The 25,552-nt window shown below is 37.9% G+C and overlaps 2 protein-coding genes across 2 annotated transcripts; both read left to right on the plus strand.

The window, feature by feature from the left end:
• Positions 1-118: 118 nt before the first annotated feature.
• LOC113094478 (transmembrane protein 180-like) lies at positions 119-10,055 on the plus strand. Its single transcript, XM_026260088.1, has 9 exons — positions 119-267; positions 3,563-3,817; positions 4,502-4,581; positions 4,665-5,114; positions 5,950-6,070; positions 6,183-6,279; positions 6,897-7,068; positions 7,796-7,989; positions 8,636-10,055. The coding sequence occupies exons 2-9, from the start codon at positions 3,653-3,655 to the stop codon at positions 8,869-8,871; spliced, it is 1,515 nt and encodes a 504-aa protein (XP_026115873.1). The 5' UTR covers positions 119-267; positions 3,563-3,652; the 3' UTR covers positions 8,872-10,055.
• Positions 10,056-11,630: 1,575 nt separating this feature from the next.
• LOC113094477 (E3 ubiquitin-protein ligase TRIM8-like) lies at positions 11,631-21,983 on the plus strand. The gene is made up of 6 exons (XM_026260087.1): positions 11,631-13,458; positions 17,655-17,750; positions 18,085-18,318; positions 19,552-19,583; positions 19,699-19,814; positions 19,943-21,983. The coding sequence occupies exons 1-6, from the start codon at positions 12,886-12,888 to the stop codon at positions 20,581-20,583; spliced, it is 1,692 nt and encodes a 563-aa protein (XP_026115872.1). The 5' UTR covers positions 11,631-12,885; the 3' UTR covers positions 20,584-21,983.
• Positions 21,984-25,552: the final 3,569 nt, after the last annotated feature.

The following is a 25,552-nucleotide window of genomic DNA, read 5'->3' on the forward strand; positions in this document are numbered from 1 at the left end:
ACTTTACTGCTATTGAAAATTGTGTGCCATTTAAATGGCCACAACAACGTAGCATCAATATTCCCAGGTTACTAAATCAGTGTGTGGCTGTCTATGTGTAGATGGCAACTGGATGATGATGAGGAGGAGGAGCAGGGAAGACTCATGACGTCACGGGCTTCCTCGTCCAACACACGACACGTTTCGATGTAACTGTGAAACCTAGAAACGTTTACAGCGCCTGTTTTGATCATCAGGTGATTGCAGCTTTGATATCAGACTCACATGGTAAGTGTCTAAAAGCCTATATGTCTAAAATCTCCGACTCGACAGTTCGTCTGTTTTCTGATCAGCTGGTTGAGTGGGTTCGTCTGTGGGCTGTGACTTGGTAACTTACACGTCGCATTGCTTGATATGAAAGCGGATAGCCTGCTAGCGAGCTTAATTTAGAGCAGGATTAGTAGTTTAAAAGGTTAATTTAGGTTTAAAGTGTCACGTCGCGGCTCGAACTCATAGTTTAATAAAATATTAGTGATTTTCCTTCAGCTATAATGATCTTCTGATCAAATTCAAACACTCGCAGTTAAGCGAGGTGAATTACTATGAGTAGAGTCGCTAATGTCAGCGGCTAGCACAGCTCTGCTAGTGAAATATTGTGTCATTATGGTAGTGAAAATGTAACAACGTATCATTCAAGGCGAAGACATTCGGTTATGGAATGTGTTTTTAAACATGTTCTGGAATATTAAATGAAATATCGAAGCATAACCGTCGAGTTGAAGCAGCCATTCCAACGTTTTCAGTTTCTCTTTTTTAACCGCTCTGTGTTTTAAGTGTTTTGAATCGGTAATGTATTTATGCCTCTATTGAATATTTACTTACAGGTTCAGGAGTCTGACAGTGTGATCAATGGCTCTTTGAATCATGCTTCAGGGGTAATTGTTTATTAGGAGAAGATGGAGTACGTGCGATGAGTTGCATACATTAATGTTATTTTACATTAATAAAACACATATTTTGGTGAACAGCTTTAAATAGATATATCAAGGAAAGGCTTAATTCTACTTAATTATAGGTTATGACAAATAATAATAATGTTATGTGTTTTTGATACATGGAAATATAAAATAGTGGTCGTGTTAGTTATGGGATTTTAAAGGAATTATTGTGCCCTTTAAGATCCATCACTCTACTCAACTATAGCTGATGACAAATAATATGTGTGGCATGTTTTTTTATATATGGTAATATTAAATAATTAAGAAATTGTATTATTCCACATTAATTGTTGTGCCCTTGAATTAATAAATACACATAAAATAGTGCCAATGCTCTGATGACATTTAAAAAAAGGCTTCATTCTACTCAATTATAGGGTATGACATAATATCTGACATATACATACACACACACACACACTCACACATGTTTGTTTTTGTGAAAAGTGGGGACATCCCATAGGCGTAATGGTATTTATACTGTAGAGACTGTATATTCTATCGCCCTTCACAAACCCTACACCTAACCCTAACCCTCACAGAAAACTTTGTGCATTTTTACTTTCTCAAAAAAACGAATTCTGTGTGATTTATAAGTGTTTTGAAAAATGGGGACATGGGTTATGTCCTCATAAGTCACCCTCTCCTTGTAATACCTGTGTCATACCCATGTCATTATACAGAGTTGTGTCCTGATATGTCACAAAAACAAGAGCACACACACACACACACACACACACACACACACACATATATATATATCTCCTATGTGGCTCTAATGGTTATTCTAACTTTGCTACATAACTTTACATCTTCTGACTGAAAACAATACAGACAAACAGAGTTCTCTGAAAGCTATTTAGCTGTTGGTTTTAGTGCTAAAGCATTTGTGTATAAAGGGTGTGAATGTTCGATGTTTCGGGCAAATAAATGACTTTTCCATCTATGTGAGAATAGTTCCCACGCATCCTGATGCTCTGGAGAACAGACACAGGTGGACAACCTGTCACCGTAACAAAGCGCTGCCAAAACGTTGGTCTTTTGCTCCGTGGCACTTGATCTCTTGTCGGATCAAAGATTGCTGAATCGTATCGGCTGGGAAGCAGCCACCTGTCCTTTAGAAATGAGATGAGATTAGATGAGATGAGAATCAATGCATGCAACGCGATCCAGTGACATGTGTTTTGCTTCTCCGCTTAGATCAGATGGAAATCAGGCCTGGAGTAACAAGTTCACTCATATGTTTATGGTACTTTAACTGTGCAGAACTGTAATTCATTGTTCTCTCAAAGAGCTGGGGGGCAAGGTTATTTTAAAGTTGTTTTAACTATAAGAGGAGGGTGTTTTCAACGAATCCCAGGACTTGTGTGAGCTTGCTAAGCATGTGAACATCAGATGTGCCAGCCAGAAAGCATTGTAATTTACTTTTTGCTCTGCCATGTGTGCCAGGTCAAGTTGGTGATATTTGCAAAAGGTTGTCTGTCACGGATGTCCAATGTTAAAGAAATAAAGGATTCTCTGTGCATGAGGAAATTCACATGACTCTGGCACAATACAGTCTGCTCCACCCTTCTATTGGAAAGTGTTCAATATTTGATAGGAATCGCAGGCCCCAGCCTACACGAATGCTGCTCAGGTTACATCTCTCATCAGACCCCAGAGGAATCTCTGGACTGAGTAACAATGTTTGTTATTGTCATGGTTGAAGCTGGGATGAGATCATCCAGCTCATTAAAATCTAAAGTTCATGTGCAATTACACTTCTCCGTGGGATTTATGGTGACTTTTCTGCTAGGAATGGTTTTACAGGCACAGTGTGGAGGTGTGACCCGGAAAGTACTGAAGAATTGCTCACATGACACTCTATGAAGCAGTCCAGGCTGTTTTTGTTATTATGAATATGGAAAATGGGCTGCCTTCTTCCCAAATTCCCCATAACACTCTTCATGGGAAAATAAGTAACCTTTTTTTTAAGAGAGAGCCTATTTTTTTATACTGGTATTTTCTGATTCATTTTTGATTTGAGAATAGACTTGTTTTGAAACGAATTAAACATGTTTTAGTATTTCATACCAAAAAACCATAATTTGCTTGACTAACCTTGTAAAAGTTGTGATTTTAAGCATCTTTGGTGATGTTTTTCCCCTGACTTTCCCCGACATTGTTCTTATTTTAGCTCCGAAGGTTTCTGTCTTATCTGGCTTTAGCTTGTTTTTCCAGATTCATATCCAGCAAAAGTGCTGAATCATTAAAACAAAGCAAAAGCTGCTTGATAATGTGCAAGTGAACATTGCAAGTGAACGACGCCTTGCTTGCCATCCCAAAGAAGTTAAAAATCACTCTCCTGGACCTTTTCCTGGACTGTGCCCAGCTGGTGGAATGACCTCCCAATCTTAATTCATATTTTCAAGAAACATCTAAAGACTCATGTTTTTCGCCAGCACTTAGCCAACTAATATTAGCACTTTTCTTTCTTTTCATATATATTCCAGTCTAAAAACAGCCGACAGACATTACCCAGACTCATATTTTACACAATAATAGACTGCATGTGTTTGAACTGGTTGGTTTGTGTTTGTTTGCAGGGGTGGATAAAGTGATGAGCCCCCCCTGCCCGGCCTGTGGGACCTGTAGAGCGCTGCGTGGGCAGGAAGAGCGGAGAGAAGTAGTAAAGGATGGGAAAGAGGGTATGGGGCCTCTGCCAGGGCGTCTCAACGGCTGTGCTTTATGGCTCCCTGGCTCTGTTCGTCTCCATTCTCCACAATGTCTTCTTACTGTATTATGTGGAGACCTTTGTGTCTGTTTACAAGATTGACAAGTTGTCGTTTTGGGTGGGAGAGGTAGGTTTGTTTAATGGCTTCTTCAATTACTTAAGATTCTTAAATTGTAAAAAAAAATTCTTAAAAATGTGTATGTTAGATCTATTATTATTATTTTAAAATTATATATATATATATATATATATATATATATATATATATATATATATATATAATATTATTATTATTATATATTTTTTTTTTTTTTTTTTTTTAAATGTTTACCATTCCTAAGTTTGGGGTCACTAAGGTTTTTATTTATTTATTTTTTTAAGAAAGAAGACTTTTTAGGAAACGATTAATTAATTAATCTAGAGTGATGGTAAAAATGTTTTACACAATTTGACAATAGCTTTTAACATTAATAATAATAAGAAATGTTACTTGAGCTCCAAATCAGCATTTTAGAATAATTTGTGGAGGATCATGTGACACTGAAGACTGGAGTAATGATGCTGAAAATTCAGCTTTGCCATCACAATCAAACAATATGTAAAAAATAGAAATCAGTTATTTTTAAATTGTAATAATTTTTCTAAATATTTCTATTTTTACTGTGTTCTTGATCAAATAAATGAGAGAATATGAGACTTAAAAAAAATAACAGACCCCAAATGTTTGAAATTCTTATTCATTATATTCGACTAAAATGCTGCTGTTTTTAACATTTTCTTTTCTGTTTGTTATATCATTTCTTTATCCCAGACTGTGTTTCTGATATGGAATAGCCTGAACGACCCTCTTTTTGGCTGGCTGAGTGACCGCTCATTCCTGAGCTCTCCTCAGTAAGATTATTCACTCTCTTCAAATTGGAAATCCATATTTCAGTAGGTACATGTCTCATTTAAATCTTTGTTTGACTGTTCAGGTCTGGGTCCCAGATCACGTCCCCTGAGGTGGTCCTGAAGCGTCTGCAGGCACTCTCCCGTAGCGGGCCTCTCTTTGCCCTTTCGTTCCTTTCCTTCTGGGTTGCCTGGACCTGGCCTGGACTGCAGTTCCTCATCTGCCTGTGCCTTTACGATGGCTTCCTCACGGTGGTCGACCTCAACCACAACGCTCTCCTGGCCGACCTGGCCGTGTCAGCACATGACCGCACACGCCTCAACTTCCACAGTTCCTTGTTCAGTGCGATGGGCTCTCTGTCCGTCTTCCTCTCTTACTCCTTCTGGAACAAGGAAAACTTCTACTCCTTCAGGCTCTTCTGCGTGACTCTAGCCACTCTCTCAATGCTAGGCTTTTTTGTGGTTTCACGTCTCCTGCGGCACCGGTTTCAGAACGAAGTCCAGCTACGCAAGGACGAGAGCCAAGCACTCACTGAGTAAGAGCATAATTTTTTTTTTTTTTTTGCGTGCTAAATGTTACTTGTCGTTTAGCAGTTACTTTTCATCGGAAGCAATTTATACCACACTAATTGCAGGGCCGGTCCCCGTGGAGCAACCTGGGGTTAAATGCCTCACTCATGGGAGGAATGTTGAGAGCGCTGGATGTGAACATTCAGTATTTGTGTTACCAGTACATCTTCTCAAAGGAATATTTTACCCATCATTTACCACATATTAATCACATACCTATATTATTTTATAAGACAGAATATTCAAGAAAATTACGATTATTTGTACAAAAAAGAACCATATAATTACCTTATTTTCCAGACTGTAAGTCGCACTTTTTTTCATAGTTTGGCTGGTCCTGCGACTTATAGTCAGGTGCGACTTATTTATCAAAATTAATTTGACCTGAACCGAGAGAGATGAACCGAGAGAAAACATTACCGTCTCCAGCCGCGAGAGGGCGCTCTAGACTGCTCAGTGCTCCTGTAGTCTTCCACTGAAGACATAGAGCGCCCTCTCGCGGCTGTAGACGGTAATGTTTTCTCTTGGTGCTTGGTTCTTAATAAATGCGATTTATAGTCCAGTGCGATTTATATGTTTTTTTCCTCGTCATGACGTATTTTTGGACTGATGCGACTTATACTCAGGTGAGACTTATAGTCTGAAAATACGGTAGTGTATTACAGCCTACACCATCTTCACATAATGCCACATATGAATATTTGGCCAAGATACAGATTAATAATCTGGAATCTGAAGGTTTTCTTCTCTTCTCTTTTGTTGCCTCCCATTTGATTATTCATCCTCATGACGTCCTCATAGACTGAGTGTCGGTCAGGCTCCTTTTACCTCACCTGAAAAGCCAGTCACTCTTGGGAAGTATCTAAAGCAGCTGTCACACCACAAGAACTTTATGTGGTTTGTTTCTATGAACCTTGTACAGGTAAATATGAGCAAACATGCACATAAGACCAAGCTAAAGTGGTATATCCTGTTATCATTCAGTTAGAGAACCAATTATATGTGTTTTTTTCCCTTTACCCCACCATCTGCAGGTATTCCACTGCCATTTCAACAACAATTTCTTTCCTCTATTTTTGGAGCACCTCCTGTCAGACCATATCTCTGCCTCAACCGGATCCTTCCTGCTGGGTAAGACCAAACCAAATCATTCACGTGAACGCAGCAACGCCGGCTATGTAATATCATCTTTTTGAAAGAAGTCTCTTAAGCTCACCAAGGCTGCATTTATTCGATGAAAAATACAATAAAACAGTAATATTATGAAAAACTATCACAAGTTCAAACAACTGTTTTGTGATTTAATATATTATTAAATGTCATTTATTCCTGAAAACTGAATTTTCAGCAGCCGTTACTAAAGTTTGCAGTATCACATGATTCTCGGGGGTCAAGAAACATAACTTATTATCAAGGGGACATTTTTTTTTAAATAGAGCTGAATAAATAAGCTTTCCATTGATGTATGGTTTGTTAGGATAGGAAAATATATTTGAAAATCTGGAATCTGAGGGTGCAAAAAATATATACATTATATATACATATACATATATACATCTTTGCTTAATATCCTAATGATTTTTGGCATAAGAGAAAAATGGATCATTTTCACCCATTAAGTGTATTTTTGGCTATTTGCTACAAATGTACCGTGCTACTTATGACTGGTTTTGTGGTCCAGGATAACCATGAAAACCGTGATTTATATTTTAAATACAATTTTCTTATTTTATTTTCCTGTGACACAGGCATTTCTTACATTGCACCTCATCTGAACAATCTCTACTTTTTGACGCTGTGCCGAAGACTGGGTGTCTATCAGGTTGTCCGCGGGCTCTTCCTCCTGAAGTTGGGTCTCAGTGTAGTCATGCTCTTAGCCGGAGCGGACCACGTCTACCTGCTCTGCATCTTTATTGCTAGGTGAGAAATGAACGTTCCACGAGCCCTTCAGCCTCAGACTGCAGGTGTTCTGCCTCTTATGTGATATGAAATTCAAAACATTATGAACCTTTCAGTTATTGGATTTTGTTTAAAAGGAGCAGGTGTGCTTTTGTTTGCTAGCTAATCCATGTTGGTTCAAGACTTAAAACGAAGGACTTTTATCCATGCTAACAGACAGAAAACACACGTCTTCTCTGTATTGTTACTGTGAACTGCATGACATTGCCAAACAGGGAGAATATATCATCTTGAATTTTGGATAATGAAAAATCTGTTTTGTCCTTATATGTACGAAATATTTTGTCATGTCATATTCATTCACTTTAGACCATTTAAACTAATTTTAGTAAAATTTCTTCAGTTTTTTTTAGCAATAACAAATAATCTAAGTGGTGATAATGTGCAAAATTATACATATTTTAAAGCATATAAATATTTATTCATTTAAACAAGCACCATTTAAAAAAAAAAAAATACAGTTTACAGTTAAGTAAAATTGCTTAATTACGGTACGTGCATGACTTTATGTGCTAGTCTATAACTTTGACAAAAAATCACAAAACCAACATCACATTTTCAGTTGTTGACACTAATTGATTAATAAAAGGATTTTTGTTAGACTCAGAACAGATTTAGATGATCTTTCCTCATCATTTGTTTTTATCTATGTTTATAATTTTGTTGCATTGCTGGAATCTCTCCACAGTAATCGTGTCTTCACTGAGGGCACTTGTAAACTGCTGAACCTGGTGATCACAGACTTGGTGGATGAGGACTTTGTGTTGAACCGCCGACAACAAGCAGCTTCCGCCCTGCTCTTTGGGATGGTTGCCTTGGTAACCAAGCCTGGCCAGACCTTTGCCCCTCTTCTTGGTACCTGGCTGCTGTGTCTCTACACAGGTGTGTGTGCAGTTAATAAATATGCATTACACGTAACATTCACATCTAATCATTTAGCAGATGCGTTTTCTAAAGTGACTTACAAATGAGGGAAAACGAAGCAAATTTTTCATATTTCATTTTTCTATAATGTTTCAGGAGCCAACAATGAAGAATCTGTCTCATAAATCCTGCATTGTATTTCTTGTTTGACGCAATATATTACAATTTAAATATATTTAAATTAATTTGATACATTTTAAATGCATGTGTGTTATTATATATATATATATATATATATATATATATATATATATATATATATATATATATATATATATATATATATATATATATATATATATATATATATATATATATATATATAAATTATCTTTAGTTGTTTATTTTATATTTAAAAAAATGTATGCAGTATATAACTGTGATGGCAAAGCTGGATTGTCAGCCTCATTACTCCAGTCTTCAATGTCACATGATTCTTTAAAAAACAATTCTAATATGCTGATATGTTGTTAAAGAATGTTTCTTATTCCTATCAGTGTTGAAAAAGGTTGCGCTGCTTTATATTTTTGTGGAAACCTTGATAACACTTGTTTCAGGATTCAAAAAGTGCATTTGTGTCTCATCATCCCCTATCATTTTCCAGGATATGACATCTTTGAGAGGAACTCAGTAGCAGAAGTACCGATTGCTGCTGCTGCGGTCCCTGTGCCACTGCGTCAGGGTTGTTTTTATCTGCTGGTGTTCGTGCCCATTTCCTGTGCCCTTCTGCAGCTGTTGGCGTGGTCTCGCTTCACACTGCATGGGCAAAGACTACAAAACATTAAGACCCTAAGGCAAGGTGCCCAACACAGCCACCTTATTGATGTCAAGGCTATCTAATGTTCTTGTATGCATAAGAAAGATGAGTCGTGGACACTCCCCAAGGCCAGGCGTGCTGCCAACAGACCATGAGTGGAGAATAGTGATGCCAAATACTGCAAGAGACACTCAAGAGAGAATGTATGGTCCCATACAATTGAAACCTGCCTTAATTTACTATGTTAGCTAAATGTTAGGTATTTATATTGAGTATGTGACCAAAAATGAATGGCCAGTTTAAACAATCTTGTGGTTTGGGACCATATTGAACCGTACTGCCCCCAAACCGCCTGTTCTGAAGTTTCAGTGTATAGTTATATGGGTTTATAATCGAGCCAAATCCAATCAAATCTCCCTAGCCTGTATGTTTTAACTTTATCAAAAAAACACACTTTGTTCTGAGAAAGGGCATGTTTTCAGTAAGTTCAGCAGCATTCCAGGGTACATGATACAGAATTGCTTTGGGTATCTATGGTGTTTCTTTTATACTGTCAGGACTTTTACATTTTCTTTTTAATTCGGCAAGATATAAAAAAAAAATTAAGATATGAAGTTGTTTTGTGGCCAGTAACATCTTTTCTTCTTTTTTTTCTTTTTTTTTTTTTTACATTTTTAAATTCATTCAGTTACTCATTGCTATCAGTGATTAATATTACTGAAAAAGTATGAATATTATAGTTCACATGAACGTAAATGCAGACTGTGTGTTGTACTAGCATGTATAACTACCTTATTTTTGTACCAAATGTCCAGTTTCACTTTATTTTTGTGTTTTAGAGGCAGAGTTGTCAAGATGGTAATTAATTCCTAAAAGTTTTGTACAAGAGTTTTCCAAATTAAAATTTGTATTGCCAAATTTATATTCATAAACTTTTAGTAAAAACACAATTTTTGACACATTCGTGAAATTGCATTTTCTGAATGATCAGTAAGAAGAAAGAAAGAAGACACGTCTTAATATTTTAGACCTTATATGGTTAGTTTTTTGTTCGTCAACTACTGGTTGGGGCGCAATAAGCATCTGATATGTTATTCATATTTCATGGTTATTTATTGTAGGAGACATTTTAGTTATTTGAGAAATTTTTCACATTTTACACAAATGTGTGTAAGTCTGAGCTGTGGCTTTGGCTGTATAAGTTATTATAGTGTTGTAGACCATTGTTCGAATAATTTTGCTTGCAAATAAATGTTTTATAATAGTACTGGTATGTTTTGCTTTGCTGAATTAATGCTTTGAGGCAAATTTGTAGTTACTGGTTCAGCATTAACCCATTTTAAACTAAAAAAATATATAATAATTTGTATAGGCCTACAACCAAGATAAATAAGTATAGACCTGGTGTAGAATATAAATACCTGAATGATCCAACAAAATTGAGGCACCACATGACTAGCTAGGAGCAGGTTTCAAATTACTTTGTATAACTGGTTCCCATGAAGACACAGCATACAGAACAAAAAGCCTCTAGAGCCTTCAGCTTTCTGTGTGTAGAAGAATGTGTAATAACATTTACAGTACGAGCAACTGCTCGTCAACTTAAAAACACTTATTAGAGATTCTGAATGTGACTTCTTTTTTCCTGTACCGTCTACGTCACATGTCGAGTAGTTTGAGTAGTTTCCTATGTGGGAAGGACTGGATTATGTCAGCGAATTTAACAACTTCATGTCATTACAGCTCGAATAAGAAATCCCCGTGATCCCCCATCTCACCCATCCCTTGAACCGAGCATGTTTTTGGTGATGACGAAGTTCCTCTTAAAAGGGCAACAACAACGGATGTAAGCTGTTCAATGAAACCTATTCACTCATTTGTAATGGGAAAGTAGAGCTGGTATGATTTGAAATTGTTGATCTTTCTGTGATAATCAAGGTCCAAATGAAACCAGCCTTTTAACAAATCTAAATGTGCAAAATAACACACTTTTTTGATAAATGTGGCTTATTAATAAAACTGGGTCCATATTTGTGTATCTATAAAACTATCTTCACATCACTCAAAACAGATCCAGTAATGTTTTGTTCATGAACAAATCACTGATTTGAACAAATGTTTTGAATTAATCATTCTGGTTCACTTCCAAGCACTGAATTATCATTTTTGTTCACTGAAGCCTGTGACGGCTTTCCTGTTTTTTTCTTGCTATAATATGAACCAATAGATTGGAAGACACGCAAATGTTTATAAAAAAATAATAAAACTGAATGATGTACTCACAGCTGGTTGCGTAACTTGCAGAAAATATCACTACTAGAAGCAACATTAAAACTAAAATTAAAATAATAATAAAATTAAAATGACAAGCACAAAACTAAATTACTAAAAAGTAAAAAAAAAAAATTAAAAAAAATCTAATTTATATACTGTGCATTAATAATAATAATTAAAAAAAATAATATATATATATATATATATATATATATATATATATATATATATATATATATAAATATATATATATATATATATATATATATATATATATATATATATATATATATATATATATAAAATGAATAATTATTAGTTAGTTTATTAATTATTATTGGTAGTTAATAGTCAGTGAATCATTGATTTTAGTGAACGATTCAAAGGATTCAAGTCACTGGGATATTTCAAAATGCCCACTAATCTTCACGTTATTCCGGTTATTTCCCCGATGTGGATGCCCTTTTAAACAAAGCCCCGCCTCGTTGCTCGAAGCTCCTCCTTTTGGCATGTCAAAGCTGTGATGGAGTCACGTAATTGGCGGAGTGGTCTCTGGGAGGGGAGGAGCGAGTGTGAAGCCGTGTGTGTATTGAAACTCTCTTTTTCTGTCCCTGCATTCCAACCCTCATCAAAGCCTGAACGAGAGAAGAGGAGAAAACCATAAATAATACCATGGTGAGATCGGCCCGTTCTGAGGATCGACCCATGGATGCACGCTCTCAGCAATCGGCCTCGATAGGACTCGGAAGGAACGAAGAAACGCACGCCTGTGATCCACTTTTGATTTCTTTTAAGCACTAAAGCGGAGAGGCTTGATGGGAGCCAAACAGAGACGGTTTCTTTTTCATTTTTAAAGAGGGACGCAAGATGGCAGATGACAGACTCCAATTGTGAGAATCACTCCGTTTCGCTTTAAAATCTGAAAGACTTTCTGTTCATTTTGGAGGTGTAAATTATCGGAATAAGACTTAATTTTTTCCTCGCCTGAAGAGATATCAAAGTAAAGGCACTCGGCAGTCCAGTTTCTCTAGACTTGGTTACATACCAGTGTATGTTCTCTCTATGTTCCTTTGTTATAATGAGGGATGCGCTGAGTCTACACATATGTGTAAGAATTGACCGATTGGTCTAGTTAAGATCGTTGTTTTCTATGAAATTCAAATATATAACGCCGCGGGGATGTGCGATATGAATATTTTAATGTAAAGTGTACCGCACGTCTGTATGGAGATCTAGCAGAACCATTATAATCCTCTTTGGGAATAAAATCCATGTCAGTGTGATGCTATGTCAACATAGCAGCGGACAGAAACAACAAAAGCCTTGTCGTGAGAATAATAATTTACTTTCAACAGCTTTTATTAGTCTCTCACTAGAAGCTGTTCTCGAAAAACAGCCTGTCAACGTGTTTTTAACCTAGTATAGAGGAGCTGTCAGCAGACTGGATTATTCATAGTCGTCGTACATAACTAGTGGGCGCAGGAATTGGCCATACATGTAACGTTAGAATATGAACTAGCGTGTTGGCATTTAAAGTCACAAGACAGAATAAGTCCACTTTAGTGCTGTGGTAACAAAATTCTCGCCGCCGCCTACAGTTGACACGAACGAACGAAGAAGTGGGTGGTGTAATGATGTTGCCTTGAGCTAAAGTGTGCTCAAAGTGTATTTTCCTAGAGTATTCGTACTCTCATTGGCACAAAGTTGAGGTCTGTGGGATAAAACAAGGTCCTTGTGGTTCCCTTCCCACACCACCCATTTCAGGTATCGAAAAAGTAAGACCTATTTTATGCAGTTTTTACCTTGACTTGTGAGCATTAAAGATGGCTGAGAACTGGAAGAACTGTCTGGAAGAGGAGCTCATATGCCCTATTTGTTTGAACGTGTTCTCGGAGCCGGTTCAGCTCCCTTGCAAACACAACTTCTGCCGCATGTGTATCAACGAGGCCTGGTCTAAAGATACAGGAATGGTCCGGTGTCCCGAATGCAACCATGCCTACAGCCAAAAACCAGCTCTGGAGAAGAACCACAAACTGTCCAACATTGTGGAGAAGTTTAACGCGTTAAACGTTGAGAAGACGCCAGCAGTTTTGCACTGCATTCTGTGTCGACGCGGCCCTCCGCTTCAAGCCCAGAAGGTTTGCCTCAGGTGCAATGCGCCCTGCTGCCATTCCCACGTACAGACCCATCTCCAACAACCTTCTTCCAATGCTGGACACTTACTGGTGGACACTGAGGATGTGCGGGCCTGGAGCTGTCCACAGCACGACGAGTACAGACTATACCATTGTGAAACCGAGCATGTGGCCGTCTGCCAGTACTGCTGCTTCTCCAGATGTGCTACCAACCACGGCCACGCGGTGTGCGATATAGAAGTCAGACGTAATGATATCAGAGTAAGTGGCCTCAACTTCTTGTCTTATGTTGTACATTCTGTTGTTTTGCTTCCAACTAATGGTCGTGGTTCACTTCTGGATCTGGCGGAGACGACGATGAGGTTTATCGATGTAGATGCTAACTATTCTGTCCCCTTCCCCCTTTTTTTCTTCCATTTTGAATGATAAACAATTGGGTAGAGCTGCAAACAATACCCAAGCTCTCCTTTGGGCTTATCTTCCCAGCACAGGTGCATCCTTGCGTGGCGTTTTGGGGAGGGGGAGGACTGCGACTGGAGAAAATAATGATGAGTCTTATTTTCTGTGGCACAGATGAGGGAAAAGGCCAGATTTGGATTTCATTTACCCCTAACAACCCCTTGCATTTTCCAGGCTTGCTGCAACAAAACAACCTGGGTTTTCTTGTTTAAAATAATCAGCATTGCACAATGCTCTAGATGTTTTTATAGCCTTTTCATAACCCTAAAACCAAAATTAACAGGCAGAATGGAAACTGCTCTGATATTATATTAAATATCTCAAAAACAAATCTGTTTAGTAACTGCCGGATGTGTGACATATGAAGCTTTTTCCCATTTGCAGTAGCTTTATGTGTGTAAGAAGAAAAGCAGTGTGCCTCCGATTTGATTGATGTGCATGCTGTCAGCATAATTTCCAGTCATGTTGATTATATAAATCATATGCCATCAGTTGTCTCAGGCATTTCTGTGACAGGACATGTTAGCAATGACCAATCAATCTACAAAATGAACCCTGGCTGTGTCGTAGCCCAAGCTACTTGAAACTGAAACCATGCCCGTTTGGGATGTTTTGGGATTTCCAGAGCTCTTTTCACAGGTAGTCCTTGTTTGTGAATGTTAAGTTTACCATCTTTGATGGACACCATTTGTCCTTCCACGTTCATCTGCTACAAGGCAGAATGGCTCTGTCTGGAGCTGTAGCTCAGGGCAAGGTTGCTATTGCCTCGTTCACTCTGACCTTGGCAGTAGAGACGCTGGTTTGAAATGACAGGGATTTTGAGCACCCTACCCCCATTCCCCCTTGAGAGAGGTCCGTCCTGGATGGCAAGGCAGCACCGCTGCCATGAGGTATTAGGTTCCACCCTCCAGGCTTCTGCCGGCAGCCCGAGCTCATCAGTCACTACAATTAGGCCATGGTCTTAGATCCTAGAGCTTCAAAGACATTCTCTGTCTCCATGCGGTTTTCTGCTTCTTGACCTTTCTTCTGTGCCTGATTGTTGATGTAGATATACACCAATTTATAATCTGTAAAGGAGTAGATGTTGTCAGAAACCAAACATGTATTTTTGTCTATTGTGAAGCACATCGCCAAATTTTGGTGACAGTATTTTCACCAAAGATTAAAGAGATAGTTCACTCAAAATTTAAAGTGTCATAAATGATTCACCCTCATCATGTCACATCTTGTGCAGAACAAAAATATATATTTTGAAGAACCTTTTTACCTCTGCAATAAAATTCAGTGGTGTCCAAAACAAAACTGGACTTTCCAACTGACTTTCACTGTGTGGACAAAAACCCATTAAGATGTATTTTAGGACGCCTGTTTTCACCAAATTTCTATTTTTGGTGAACTATCCCTATTAACTCTTACCACAATAAGTGACTTAATAGGGAAATGGCTCCATATGGCTTTAAATTATGTACTACTGCTGTAAAAAAATATGCAAGATAGATCTCCTGCTGTGCTAAAATGAATATTGCACATCGTACTGTAAATATGGATCATTTTTGGTAATGCAGAGAGGTTAGTGTAGTCTGTATGAGTCCGATTCACTGCCAAATCCAATTCCTTGGATCCGAATCTTGATAATGGATTTACGCCACAAGAAAATCGGTTGATGCACAACCGAGATACATGAAAACAAGTCCGTTTACCCAGTACCACGTGATTGTGGATCCAATTTGTCATATGCTCAACAAACAAAATCTGTTGAAAGGAAAAGGTTTGGCTGCGCGTATCATCGGCAGTGATTGATGTAGTTCATTTGGCACAGAGGGTACAGTCAGCTGTTATAAGCATCTGTCAGACGGTGTGATTGAAGATCATTAGTTTGCAGCGCATCCCTCTCTGGGTCTTGCGTTTGTCCTGTACTGCTGCATTCTGAAGACTGACATTGATTCCCTTTGTTTTTTACTCTTTGTAGCTGATATGAATCAGAATTATATAACAGCATTACTCTCAAGTGTGAAGAAAAATACCAAAATTGGCTTCTTTTGCATGTACGAGAATTCCTGTTTTGTTTAATCTTTCCTCCCGCATGTGAGGTTATTAAAATTTGACGTCATGCTACTGAATTAGACCTGCCCTCAGTCAACTTTGGCAGCGCGAGCCCTGTTCTTTGCCTGTAGGCTCTTGAGCATAAAGTGGCTTGATGTGGTTGAGGTTTGTCCTCTTTCTACAGGAAGCAGTTTTATCTGTGAGCTAGCCTGCATTCATTACGGAGCTTTGCTCCAAAATACACACTCACAGGGTCAACACGATTTGTCTCTGCCTTGGATGCAGACAAAGACAAAATGGGGAAAGACGGTGTGAAATGAGCCTTCCTTCTTTCTCGTGGCTCTCCTCTATGCTGTCTTTCCTTCTCCTCCTCCTTTTTCCTCCCTTATATTCCCCTCAGAATATACAGATATGAAAAAAGAGCTTTGTTGCCATGACAGCACCCCCACCTTCTTTTTGGTGTCTGCCTCTCGCACAAGGCGTTGGTTTAATTAAAACTAATTTGGTTTGTTCCTTAGGTACCACTGAACTTCTGTCAGGCGTCGCAAGTCATTTGTTGATTGTGTTTTTTTCTTCCCCCTTTGTTTGCCATTGAATATGAAAGGAAAATAATTGAAATTCCTCTTCAGCCACCAGCCCTTCTCCGCGGGGCCCTGACAGTTGCATTCATGGAAAAGAAAGGAACAGGAAGTTAGCAAAGTTACATTTGTGCCATCACAACAGAACTGACTTTGTATCTTTTGGTCTCAGTGCTGCATTTTCATATTATTTATGTAGATTTTAAAAGAAAAGAATATGCTAGTTAACCAGAATACTAGATTGTTCAGTGGTTATCTATGTCATTGTCTTAGCAATAAAAAAGACTTAAATAGATTTTTTGGTACCCAGAATTCTTAGTTCATCATTTAACCTGAATTTATATTACAACATTAGACATGTAGAACACTGATTCTCATATCAATATTACATTGATAGCTGCTTATTGTTTATATATGATCTTTGGGCTGAACTAAATAGTGTAGATTTATTCTTTTTACTGGTGATATATAATTAAGTAACATTGTGAATATTTTGATTTATTAAATACCCATCAAAAGTTTCCTTAGAAACATGTCATTACAGTAGTTTTGTGATTCTTCCTTGCCTTTTCAGTATGATATTAAGACATGCTTTAAATAGTGTCTCTGATTAAACTTCTAGAATGGCATAAGATTTTGTAATTTTTTTTTTTTTTTTATGTAAGTGACTGAAAACTACAATTTAATTTGCTCTACCAATTGATAAATCTTGCTGTTTGAAATGGTTGTTGTTTTGAAGTATGCAAATGAAACCGATTAAATATCATTCTTCGTAGCATTCTGTTCTTATGAAATGCACATTTCATGCACTAATTTGTTATTACACACTGTCATGCATACAGAGGAAGTTCCTTTGTCCTGAAAGCCATAAACATTTTCACCAAATTGCCATTTCCACTCCACCTCAGGTCATGTAATTTCATAATATTCTGGAAACGGCAGTGGTGGAGATGACATTGTTAAAGTGAGGAATGAAATTGGCTTGGGTAATTTCATAGCTAGCATTCTATGTGTCCAAAATATTCAAATAATGTTTACACATTTTGCATAATTGCATACAAATTGCATTGCAGATTGGAAAGGACATTCAAAAATTGGCATTTACCTTGCTTTTTTTCCCATACAGTTTATATTTTATCTCAAGCATGGTCTTTACTGACAATATTCTTTTAAAACTAGGAGCAGTTTGTTGCAAAATGGTTGATTGTGGTGGAAAATGGTTTCTAATTATTCCACTGTTTTTATTTTTATGGAATGTTTATGTATTTATAATGGTTTAGAGTCATCAGCTGATTAGGATCATCCTCGCATGGGCAGATATTAAAATTTAGTCCAATCAAAACAGCATTGCCCTAATCTTATCTTTTTGTATTTCAGCAAATGCTGATTAAACAGCAGGATCGAATCGAGGACCGGGTTCAGGACATAGAAGAGCAGCTCTACAAACTAGAATCTGACAAATGTCTCATGGAAGTAAGTGTGAAATGTTCATACTGTACACTGCTCAATCACATTATTATTATTAGTAGAACAACTGCATCCTTTACTTTGCAAGCTTCGGAATTAAACACTTAGCTTTTTAATACAAGACACTCTTCCTATTACTGTGATTAATGACCACATTAGTACATTCGTACAGGTCTGAGATAAAGGTTATGCCTAGTTCTTGTACCATAACAAATCCAGTTCCTCAGAGGCTTTTCCTAATCATCCATATCAGATGCGGTCTCTGCTTAGCCTTAGTTGTTAAGACAGAACAAGACTTGCATAATAAGTTATGGTTTTGTGCTGATCTGTGGAACCTCAGGACAAAGTGCAGCACCTGAAGGAGGAGGTGCAGCTGCAGTATCAGAAAATGCAGCAGCTCTTGGAGGAGGATCTGGGGAAGACCCTGGAGGTCCTGGATAAAGCCCATTCCAAGTTCTGCCAGGAAAACTCGGCGCAGGCCCTGCAGCTTCACCAGAAACAGCAAGAGGCTAAGAAACTGCTCAGCTCCATCCAGATGGTTTTCGATAAGGCAGAGGACATCGGTTTTATGAAGGTGACCTGACTTTTATTGCTGTTGTCGATACTACACAGCCTGTGTTTGTTATTAATGGTGACATTTAACCGTGTTTTAAAGCGCCTTTGCCTTTAGTTGTGGTGAGGATGATGAAGAGTATTTTTCTGCCAGGCTGTTATGAGTGAACTCAGATTTATTGTGAGCTATAACAGTGTAATAGTATACAAAGATGCCAGAAAAATTACTATTTTTGGCCCTGTGTATAATGGTCATCCATTTTTCATGTGCTGGATACACAGTTCACCTCTCTGGAATTCAGGATATATTAAGTATGAATGATATTTTCTAGGTTGGGTTTTGTTTTTCAGATTTATAGATATAAAGTCAGATTCAGCTATGTGTTAGTGTTCAGCTAAACTATGTGATTTCAGAACTATTAATGTTTAGGAAATGTTTGGAAATGGGGGAAACAAATACCAGTTAGCATAATTACTAATTCTATTGGGGAGGGAGAGATGCTATAAACCAGAGATACTAAAACAAAGAGATGCTATAAATTTGACTTTTTTTTCCCCACAAAGAAACTCCTTTGTTATTCTAATGAAGCTGTCCGTCTGCTGCAGGCAGACATGCATTTATCATCATCTTGTCCTTGAATTGCTTGTTCACTGCAGTCTTATTTTAGCTTCTTGCATTCAGTTGACTTGCAAAAAAAAATCAGTTCTGGAATTGGTTTTGCAAAAACCCACACACAACACTGGTGGGCGGGGCCTGCTTGCTGTCTGTATCGATATTTGTCATTTTTCATTACCACTATAAAGCTTTAAATAAAGTTCTGATGCTTATACACAGAAAATTTCCATATATAGTATTTTATCCCAGAGAGTCTTTTTTACAAAGTGCAAATAATGATACTATTGGCACTCTAATTATAATATAATATAATGCAGTATAAAAACAAGTTAGTATATTTAAATGACATACTACATGTATAATTATGATAGTAAATATATTATTTTCTTCTTCTCTAGTAAAATTTACTATTATTATATTATAGCATTTTTTTTTAAATGTTTTACCTGTTATAAATAGAGACAGTGAGAGTGGGTATAGGAAACAATGTCTGTGTGAAAATACATATTTTACATTTACATAGTTACTCTGTTTGTATTGTTGTTGTTTTATCGTTATCTTTTTTTTTTATTAGCTGTATTTTATGTGCAGGAACTCTGTTATTGAAATTATGTATAATATATTTTTATTTTTTTTTAGAACACAAAATCTGTGAAAATACTAATGGACAGGTGAGTCACTGCAGAGTTTTCATACATGAATCATTATCATAGCGTTCATTAGTCATCATTCCTGTCCTGTCATTGTGTTGTGGATAGACATTAACTCTAATTTTTTGGCCTCTAGGTCTCAGTCGTATGTGGGCAGCACATTGTCATCGTACAAAGTGGGCAGCCTCAACTCCAAACTCTTTCTGTCTGAAATCTCTAAAAGAGAGAAGAACCTCTGCAAGATGCTGGAAGGTATACATGGAAAAAAAATACATATGTTCAAGTATTAATTATATAAAACCTTTTGAAGTTGTATCCACTGTTTTTTTAAAATAATGGACCAGTTTCTGTAATTATTTTATCATCCTTCTCATTTCCAGCTCCGTTCAGCGCTCCAGCAAACTTTTTCCAGAGTATTCCGGCGTACCTTTGCGAGAAGCGCAGACACTCAGTGGCGTTCCCCGAAGGCAGCGGCAGCAGCCGAGCTGGCGCTAGCTTCATGGACTCATCCTCATCAGGCCCTGCGGCTGCCAAGCAGCCGTGCCTGAGTCTCACTCAGGGCTCTGCCCCAGGCGAAGGTCAGTCCTCCCAGCATGCTCTAGGGCCGTGTGGCTCCACCCAACACGTAGGAAGCAGCAGCTCAGCCTCCGGCTCTCAACCCTTACCGCACTCTGCCTCGGTGTTCCCGCACTCCCATTACCCAAACGGCAGCTCCTCCCAGCTGCCCCAGTATGGAGCGCGGAAGATCCTGATGTGCACGGTTGATAACTGTTACTGCTCAGGGGTGCCCTCCGTGTCCAACCACCGCGGACATCCACCCTACCCTCGATCCAGCTCTTTCCCCTGGCCAGTGAGCTCGCAGGAGTACTCCCACGCCCCTCTGCCCTCGGCCCCGGCCATGTCCCAGTCTCTCCAGAGCCTGTCCATGCGTGACTGGATCGACGCCTCTCAGTCGCACAGGCACACTGACTTCTACAGCCTCTACGGCCAGTCTTCCACCAAGCATTACGTCACCAGTTAACCCCTGCTCCAGTGACTGCTGCCAGTCACCAGATGGGGCATCCTTTTCCACTGAGAGATGTCTTAAAGAGATGCATGTGGGGCATTTTTATACGCAGACCTCATCAATCATTTAGAATGAACTGCTGAAGTCCGAGAGCAGCGAAAAAGAAAGTTAATATCACAAAGTCAAGCATAGCTTTGCACATTATTTAGGCACTAATGGTGTTGTGATTATGTACGATGAACGCAAGTTTCTCTTCTAAAAAAATAACACTTGATGCTTGCAAGAGATGCAGAAATGGAGGATGTTGTCATTTGTTGAATCATCAATAATGTTGCACTTTCTTTGTAAGACCCAAATTTCGCAATTACCGTTGACTCATAAGGCGAAACGATGGAAGTCAGCAGTAAAACCATTAAGTTGGCTCTTAATGAAACTTAAGATGATTTACTGTTGAGAGAATTGAAGCCCACGATGTTTTATTAACTTCACATGGTTGTCGTTTGTTAGAACACCCATGTGCAGTCTGTATAGTTTCCCAGCCTTCCATATTTCAACTTTCATTTGGTTTAAATTGGAGTCTGTGGTCATTTTATTTGTCACAAATAGCACAAGCACATGTTAATTTGAACCGTTTTTAACCAACCCGGAAACTGGAACAGCACAGCATTGTCATCGCCGCCATTGTTCGCCATTTCGCTTGACCTTCCCTACTGATTGCAGCTTTTTAATGGAAATGCCCTTCACCTCGGTTCGCAGTCCTCTCCTTAGGCTTCCAAATTAACAGAGAAAGCACCTCCACCCACAGCCTTCAATCTGGTCCCCATCCAGACAGTGCTGTGTCTCTCTCACACCCTTCAAAGCCACAGAAACACCCCCCTGTACATCCTGTATGTTAAATGCAGGATGCATTGGTTTCGCATTCTTTCGTTTACCCGTGGCCTCTCATTATATCTGACTCTTCAGCGGCTTCAGCGCAAAAATGTCAGCCGAAGACGAAACGGCCTGTGTTCAGAGGGTCATGGTGCACTTGATGCCTCCGCATTTACTGTCAATGCTGTAATTGTTCTTCCTCGTGTTTCATGCCGTTTCCGGCTCCAAGCAACGGAGCCTCTGGCTTCCTGTTTGTTACTGAGTGCATGTGGAAAAGAGTTTATGAGCACTCGTAGAAAAATAATAAAACTGCTAGCAGTAATAAAATTACTTTTGAAACAGGGATTACGTTTTTTTTGGTTTCTTTTTTTTATTTAGTTTTTTTAGATCTACTTAAGAGAAACTGACCAATGAGCGTTATGAAACTAACTGAATTCTTGGGATAAAATGGAGGGATTTTCTGTTGTAAATATTTTGTGAAATGAAAAAGAAAGACTTGTAATTTGGAAAGATCCTTGTTCAAATAAATGCTAATTTCAAGTTTATGAAGTTCTTTTTTCAGTTTCTTTGTTTTTGTGCTGTATAATCAATCTTAACCTTAAGTTCTTTATGCAGACTCAGAAAATTAATTCTACCATTGCTAACATCACTATAGTAAAACTTACATCAGACACTCTTTATTAGCATAAATGTAGATATGAATAGATAGATGTGAATAAATTTGAAAAATGAGCACTGTTTTTTATTTTTCAGAAAGCCTGTGAAGCTATTTTCAATGTGTTGGAAAAAGATTTAGGTGGTTAAAACTAAAACCCATGAAATAAAATGAAAGCGAAAACGCAAATGTGTAAGTCAAAATGCACTTTGCCTCAGTTTTATTGATTTCTAGACAAGAAATTTAGGTCAGGGTTGGCTAGATTCTCATTGTTTTCATCTCTCAACCGACAGTGACCCACTCACTCTTGATATGACTAACATTATGAGAACTACAGTGCTTCCAGAAGAACCGTTTTAAATGCATGTTTCTCTGCTACAGCTTTAAAAGCTCAGTGTGAGGTTTTATGCATATAGGGATTCACTAGCTTGAGCACAATGTAGACACAGCCACCTGTCAGTGCATTTACAATGGCGTGTGAAAAATTGGAGGCAAATAGTGAAAAAAATATGGGTGTGATCTGCATATGCTGACATTTGCTGTTTCTGCTAAGCCAGTGGAAATAATTAATGTATTTCTTGCAACTGACATAAATGAAGGCCTGTTCAGTTTTTTTTTTTCGTGCATGTATACGTGAAGAAAACCAAAGATTTATTAACAATCTGAGTGACTAAAGCCAAGTGATCTGAATTGGATGCCTGCCTCTGACATGTGGCTACATGTGAAACAAGGTGCTGTGAGTATGTGTGTGTGTGTGTGTGTGTGTGCGTATCTGCAAAAGTAAGTCTTTGGTGATGTTTGTATAACCTGTGAGTGAGCAGGGTTTCGTCTCCCCCTCCTTGGGTTTTCTTTCTTAAAAGAATGTCAGATGCCTTACTCTACATAGCAGCTCAGCATTTTTAGTGCATCACAAGGCAAACAGAAAAGAAAGCCAAAGATATTTGTAGGCTGGAGCACAGCATAGACCAACAAAAAAGATATAAAAAAACATCTGGCTTCTCTGTGCACAATTTATCAATGCACTGCACAAAAACAGCTTCTGTATGAAAAGACTGTATATAACTGTGTTTGCTAGTGAAGAGCACAGCTGTCACACTGATGAAGAACTTCTGAATGTGATACAAGGTAAAATGAAGGCCAATGCCTGCGTGTTAATATGAGCATATTAATTGCATGACATTTGATTAGTTTAGGGGAGTAACTGGCAAAAAGTAACACCATTATTCTAACTTAGCTGCGTTTTTATTAGCATGACAGCAGAACAGCTGTTTTTTAAATATTCATCCAGCAAGTAATTTGTTCCCCCCAAAAAGAACAGTTTTTTTAATGTTTTTTTTTTTAAATATATCCTGTAGATAATCAAAATGGCACTTTTGTAGCTAGCTAAGCTAGCAGGCTAACTGGTAAACCATATATTTGGCCAGTGTCACAGATGCACTATACAGCCTACACTGAGCACTTAAACTGTGCACATGTGATCTACTGTGTAGTTTGTAAATTTTATAAAGTTATTTACAGATGTCATCCACCATCAGTCCTCTGCTAAGTAAATAAAGCTACACCAACATGGCATAATGGTGTGTAAAATACATTATGTAACTTGGCAGCAAGTAGATGACAGGCTAATGGGCGTGGTATTTAAAGCTGGCATATCTGGTTAATTGGTTCGCATATAAATGGAAAAAAAAGAAACTAGCCTAATCTGCAACTGCAAACTACTCTTGCTACTCCAACCATGCATTCATATAGCAGAAAAAGCAAGAGTAGTATGTTGCTATGTGGTTCCAGTTTCAGATGTTAGACCATGTATATCTTTAGTTATATGATTTGTGATGATTTAAAAGACATTAATTGCTATATTTACATAGTTAAGATTACATTTTTCAAACAACGTTGCTATTTATTATGATAGTATTGCATTAAATGCCTTCATTGTGGTTAGCTTCTTTACTTTAGTAGCTTAGCTTGTAGTAGCTAACTGCTTTTCAAGTAGTTAGGTTGACTACTGTCAGTACAGTAGCTTGCATCTTCAGACACTTTTTATGCTTTTTATGTTGTCAAGGTGACTGAATGTATCTTTCAGTTATATAGTTCCGTACTTCTGGGGGGGGGGGGTGGGATTGAACTATCCCTTTTAAGAACCTTCGGATTATAAATCGCACCTTAGTATAAGTCGCATCAGTCCAAAAATACGTCATGACAAGAAAAAAAAAAACATATGAGTCGCATTGGACTATAAGTCGCATTTATTTAGAACCAAGAACCAAGAGAAAACATTACCGTTTACAGCCGCGAGAGGGCGCTCTATGCTGCTCAGTATAGGCTACAGGAAAATTGAGCAGCATAGAGCGCCCTCTCGTGGCTGTATAAATTAATTAATTAAAAAAATGTATAAAAAAAATAATAATAATAATTTTGATAAATAAGTCGCACCTGACTATAAGTCGCAGGACCAGCCAAACTATGAAAATAGTGTGACTTATAGTCCGGAAAATAAGGTATATACTTCATACCAAGAATGATAACTCTGAAAATAATTATTTTAATTCCCACACGGACGATGCTCAATCTCTGAAAATCTGTGTGGATTATGATTGGCTGTAAATGTTTTATCATACATTTGCTAGAAGAAAAAAAAACATTGTGAAAGTGATTCCAGCAACATTGTTCCTCTGTTTCGTTATCACTATAACTGTGGTGTGGATTTCCCTCTCATACAAGCTGAAAGATTATTTAAGCTTTATAGTTTTAATTATCATTAGGGCCAGTTCACACCAAAAACGATAACTACATAGACATCCACAGAGTTATAGTTTCGTCATCTGCTGTTTTAACTGCTCAAACTCTTTAAAGTCAGGTGGATTCAAATTGGCTCTCAATGATTTATGGAAAAAATTGGAAATAAAAATCACTGAAAGTGATTCCAACAGTATGGTTCCTATAGAACATGTTGGTATCATTAAGCTGTGGAGTGGACTTAACATGGAATTACAATGATTATTAAAACTTTATCATGATCATCTGCCTTTCAGTGTTTGTAGCAGTGATCTATCATAGACGACAGCCTTTTTTTCCCCTGGGTGTGGCACTCTGAAATATTTCACATCAGTTTTAATGCCTTACGCTTTCTTTGGTTCAAGTTCTCATTTGGGTTTTATGGTTTTATATTCAGTAGCTGCTTTTGAGGCTTCTATTAGAAGGTCTCAGAGGAAACTAGATGTCTATTAGATTAATGGAAAGTTTAGGAAATAATACCCTCTTTTCTCTCTAAACCGGTTTTCACAGTCCAAAATACCACAGCAGTCCACTGCCACTGTGATTTGTGTGTGTTGGCTCCCACTGTTGTTGTGAGCTCCCTTAGCTGTGCTTACGAGAAAGAAACAAACCGTAGTGAAACTGTTTTACAGGAGGAAACTTTGCCCACGAAGCCAAGAATATCTTTGCGCACTGGGCTGTTTT

This window comes from Carassius auratus, unplaced genomic scaffold (assembly GCF_003368295.1).
Source record: "Carassius auratus strain Wakin unplaced genomic scaffold, ASM336829v1 scaf_tig00215397, whole genome shotgun sequence".
Taxonomy (NCBI): Eukaryota; Metazoa; Chordata; class Actinopteri; order Cypriniformes; family Cyprinidae; genus Carassius; species Carassius auratus.

Coding starts and splice junctions, on each gene's coding strand:
- LOC113094478 (XM_026260088.1), top strand. CDS start 3,653: ATGGGAAAGAGGGTATGGGGCCTCTGCCAGGGCGTCTCAACGGCTGTG. Junction 3,818..4,501: donor TGTCGTTTTGGGTGGGAGAG/GTAGGTTTGTTT, acceptor TCTTTATCCCAG/ACTGTGTTTCTGATATGGAA. Junction 7,069..7,795: donor CTCTGCATCTTTATTGCTAG/GTGAGAAATGAA, acceptor ATCTCTCCACAG/TAATCGTGTCTTCACTGAGG.
- LOC113094477 (XM_026260087.1), top strand. CDS start 12,886: ATGGCTGAGAACTGGAAGAACTGTCTGGAAGAGGAGCTCATATGCCCT. Junction 13,459..17,654: donor TCAGACGTAATGATATCAGA/GTAAGTGGCCTC, acceptor TTTGTATTTCAG/CAAATGCTGATTAAACAGCA. Junction 17,751..18,084: donor CTGACAAATGTCTCATGGAA/GTAAGTGTGAAA, acceptor GTGGAACCTCAG/GACAAAGTGCAGCACCTGAA.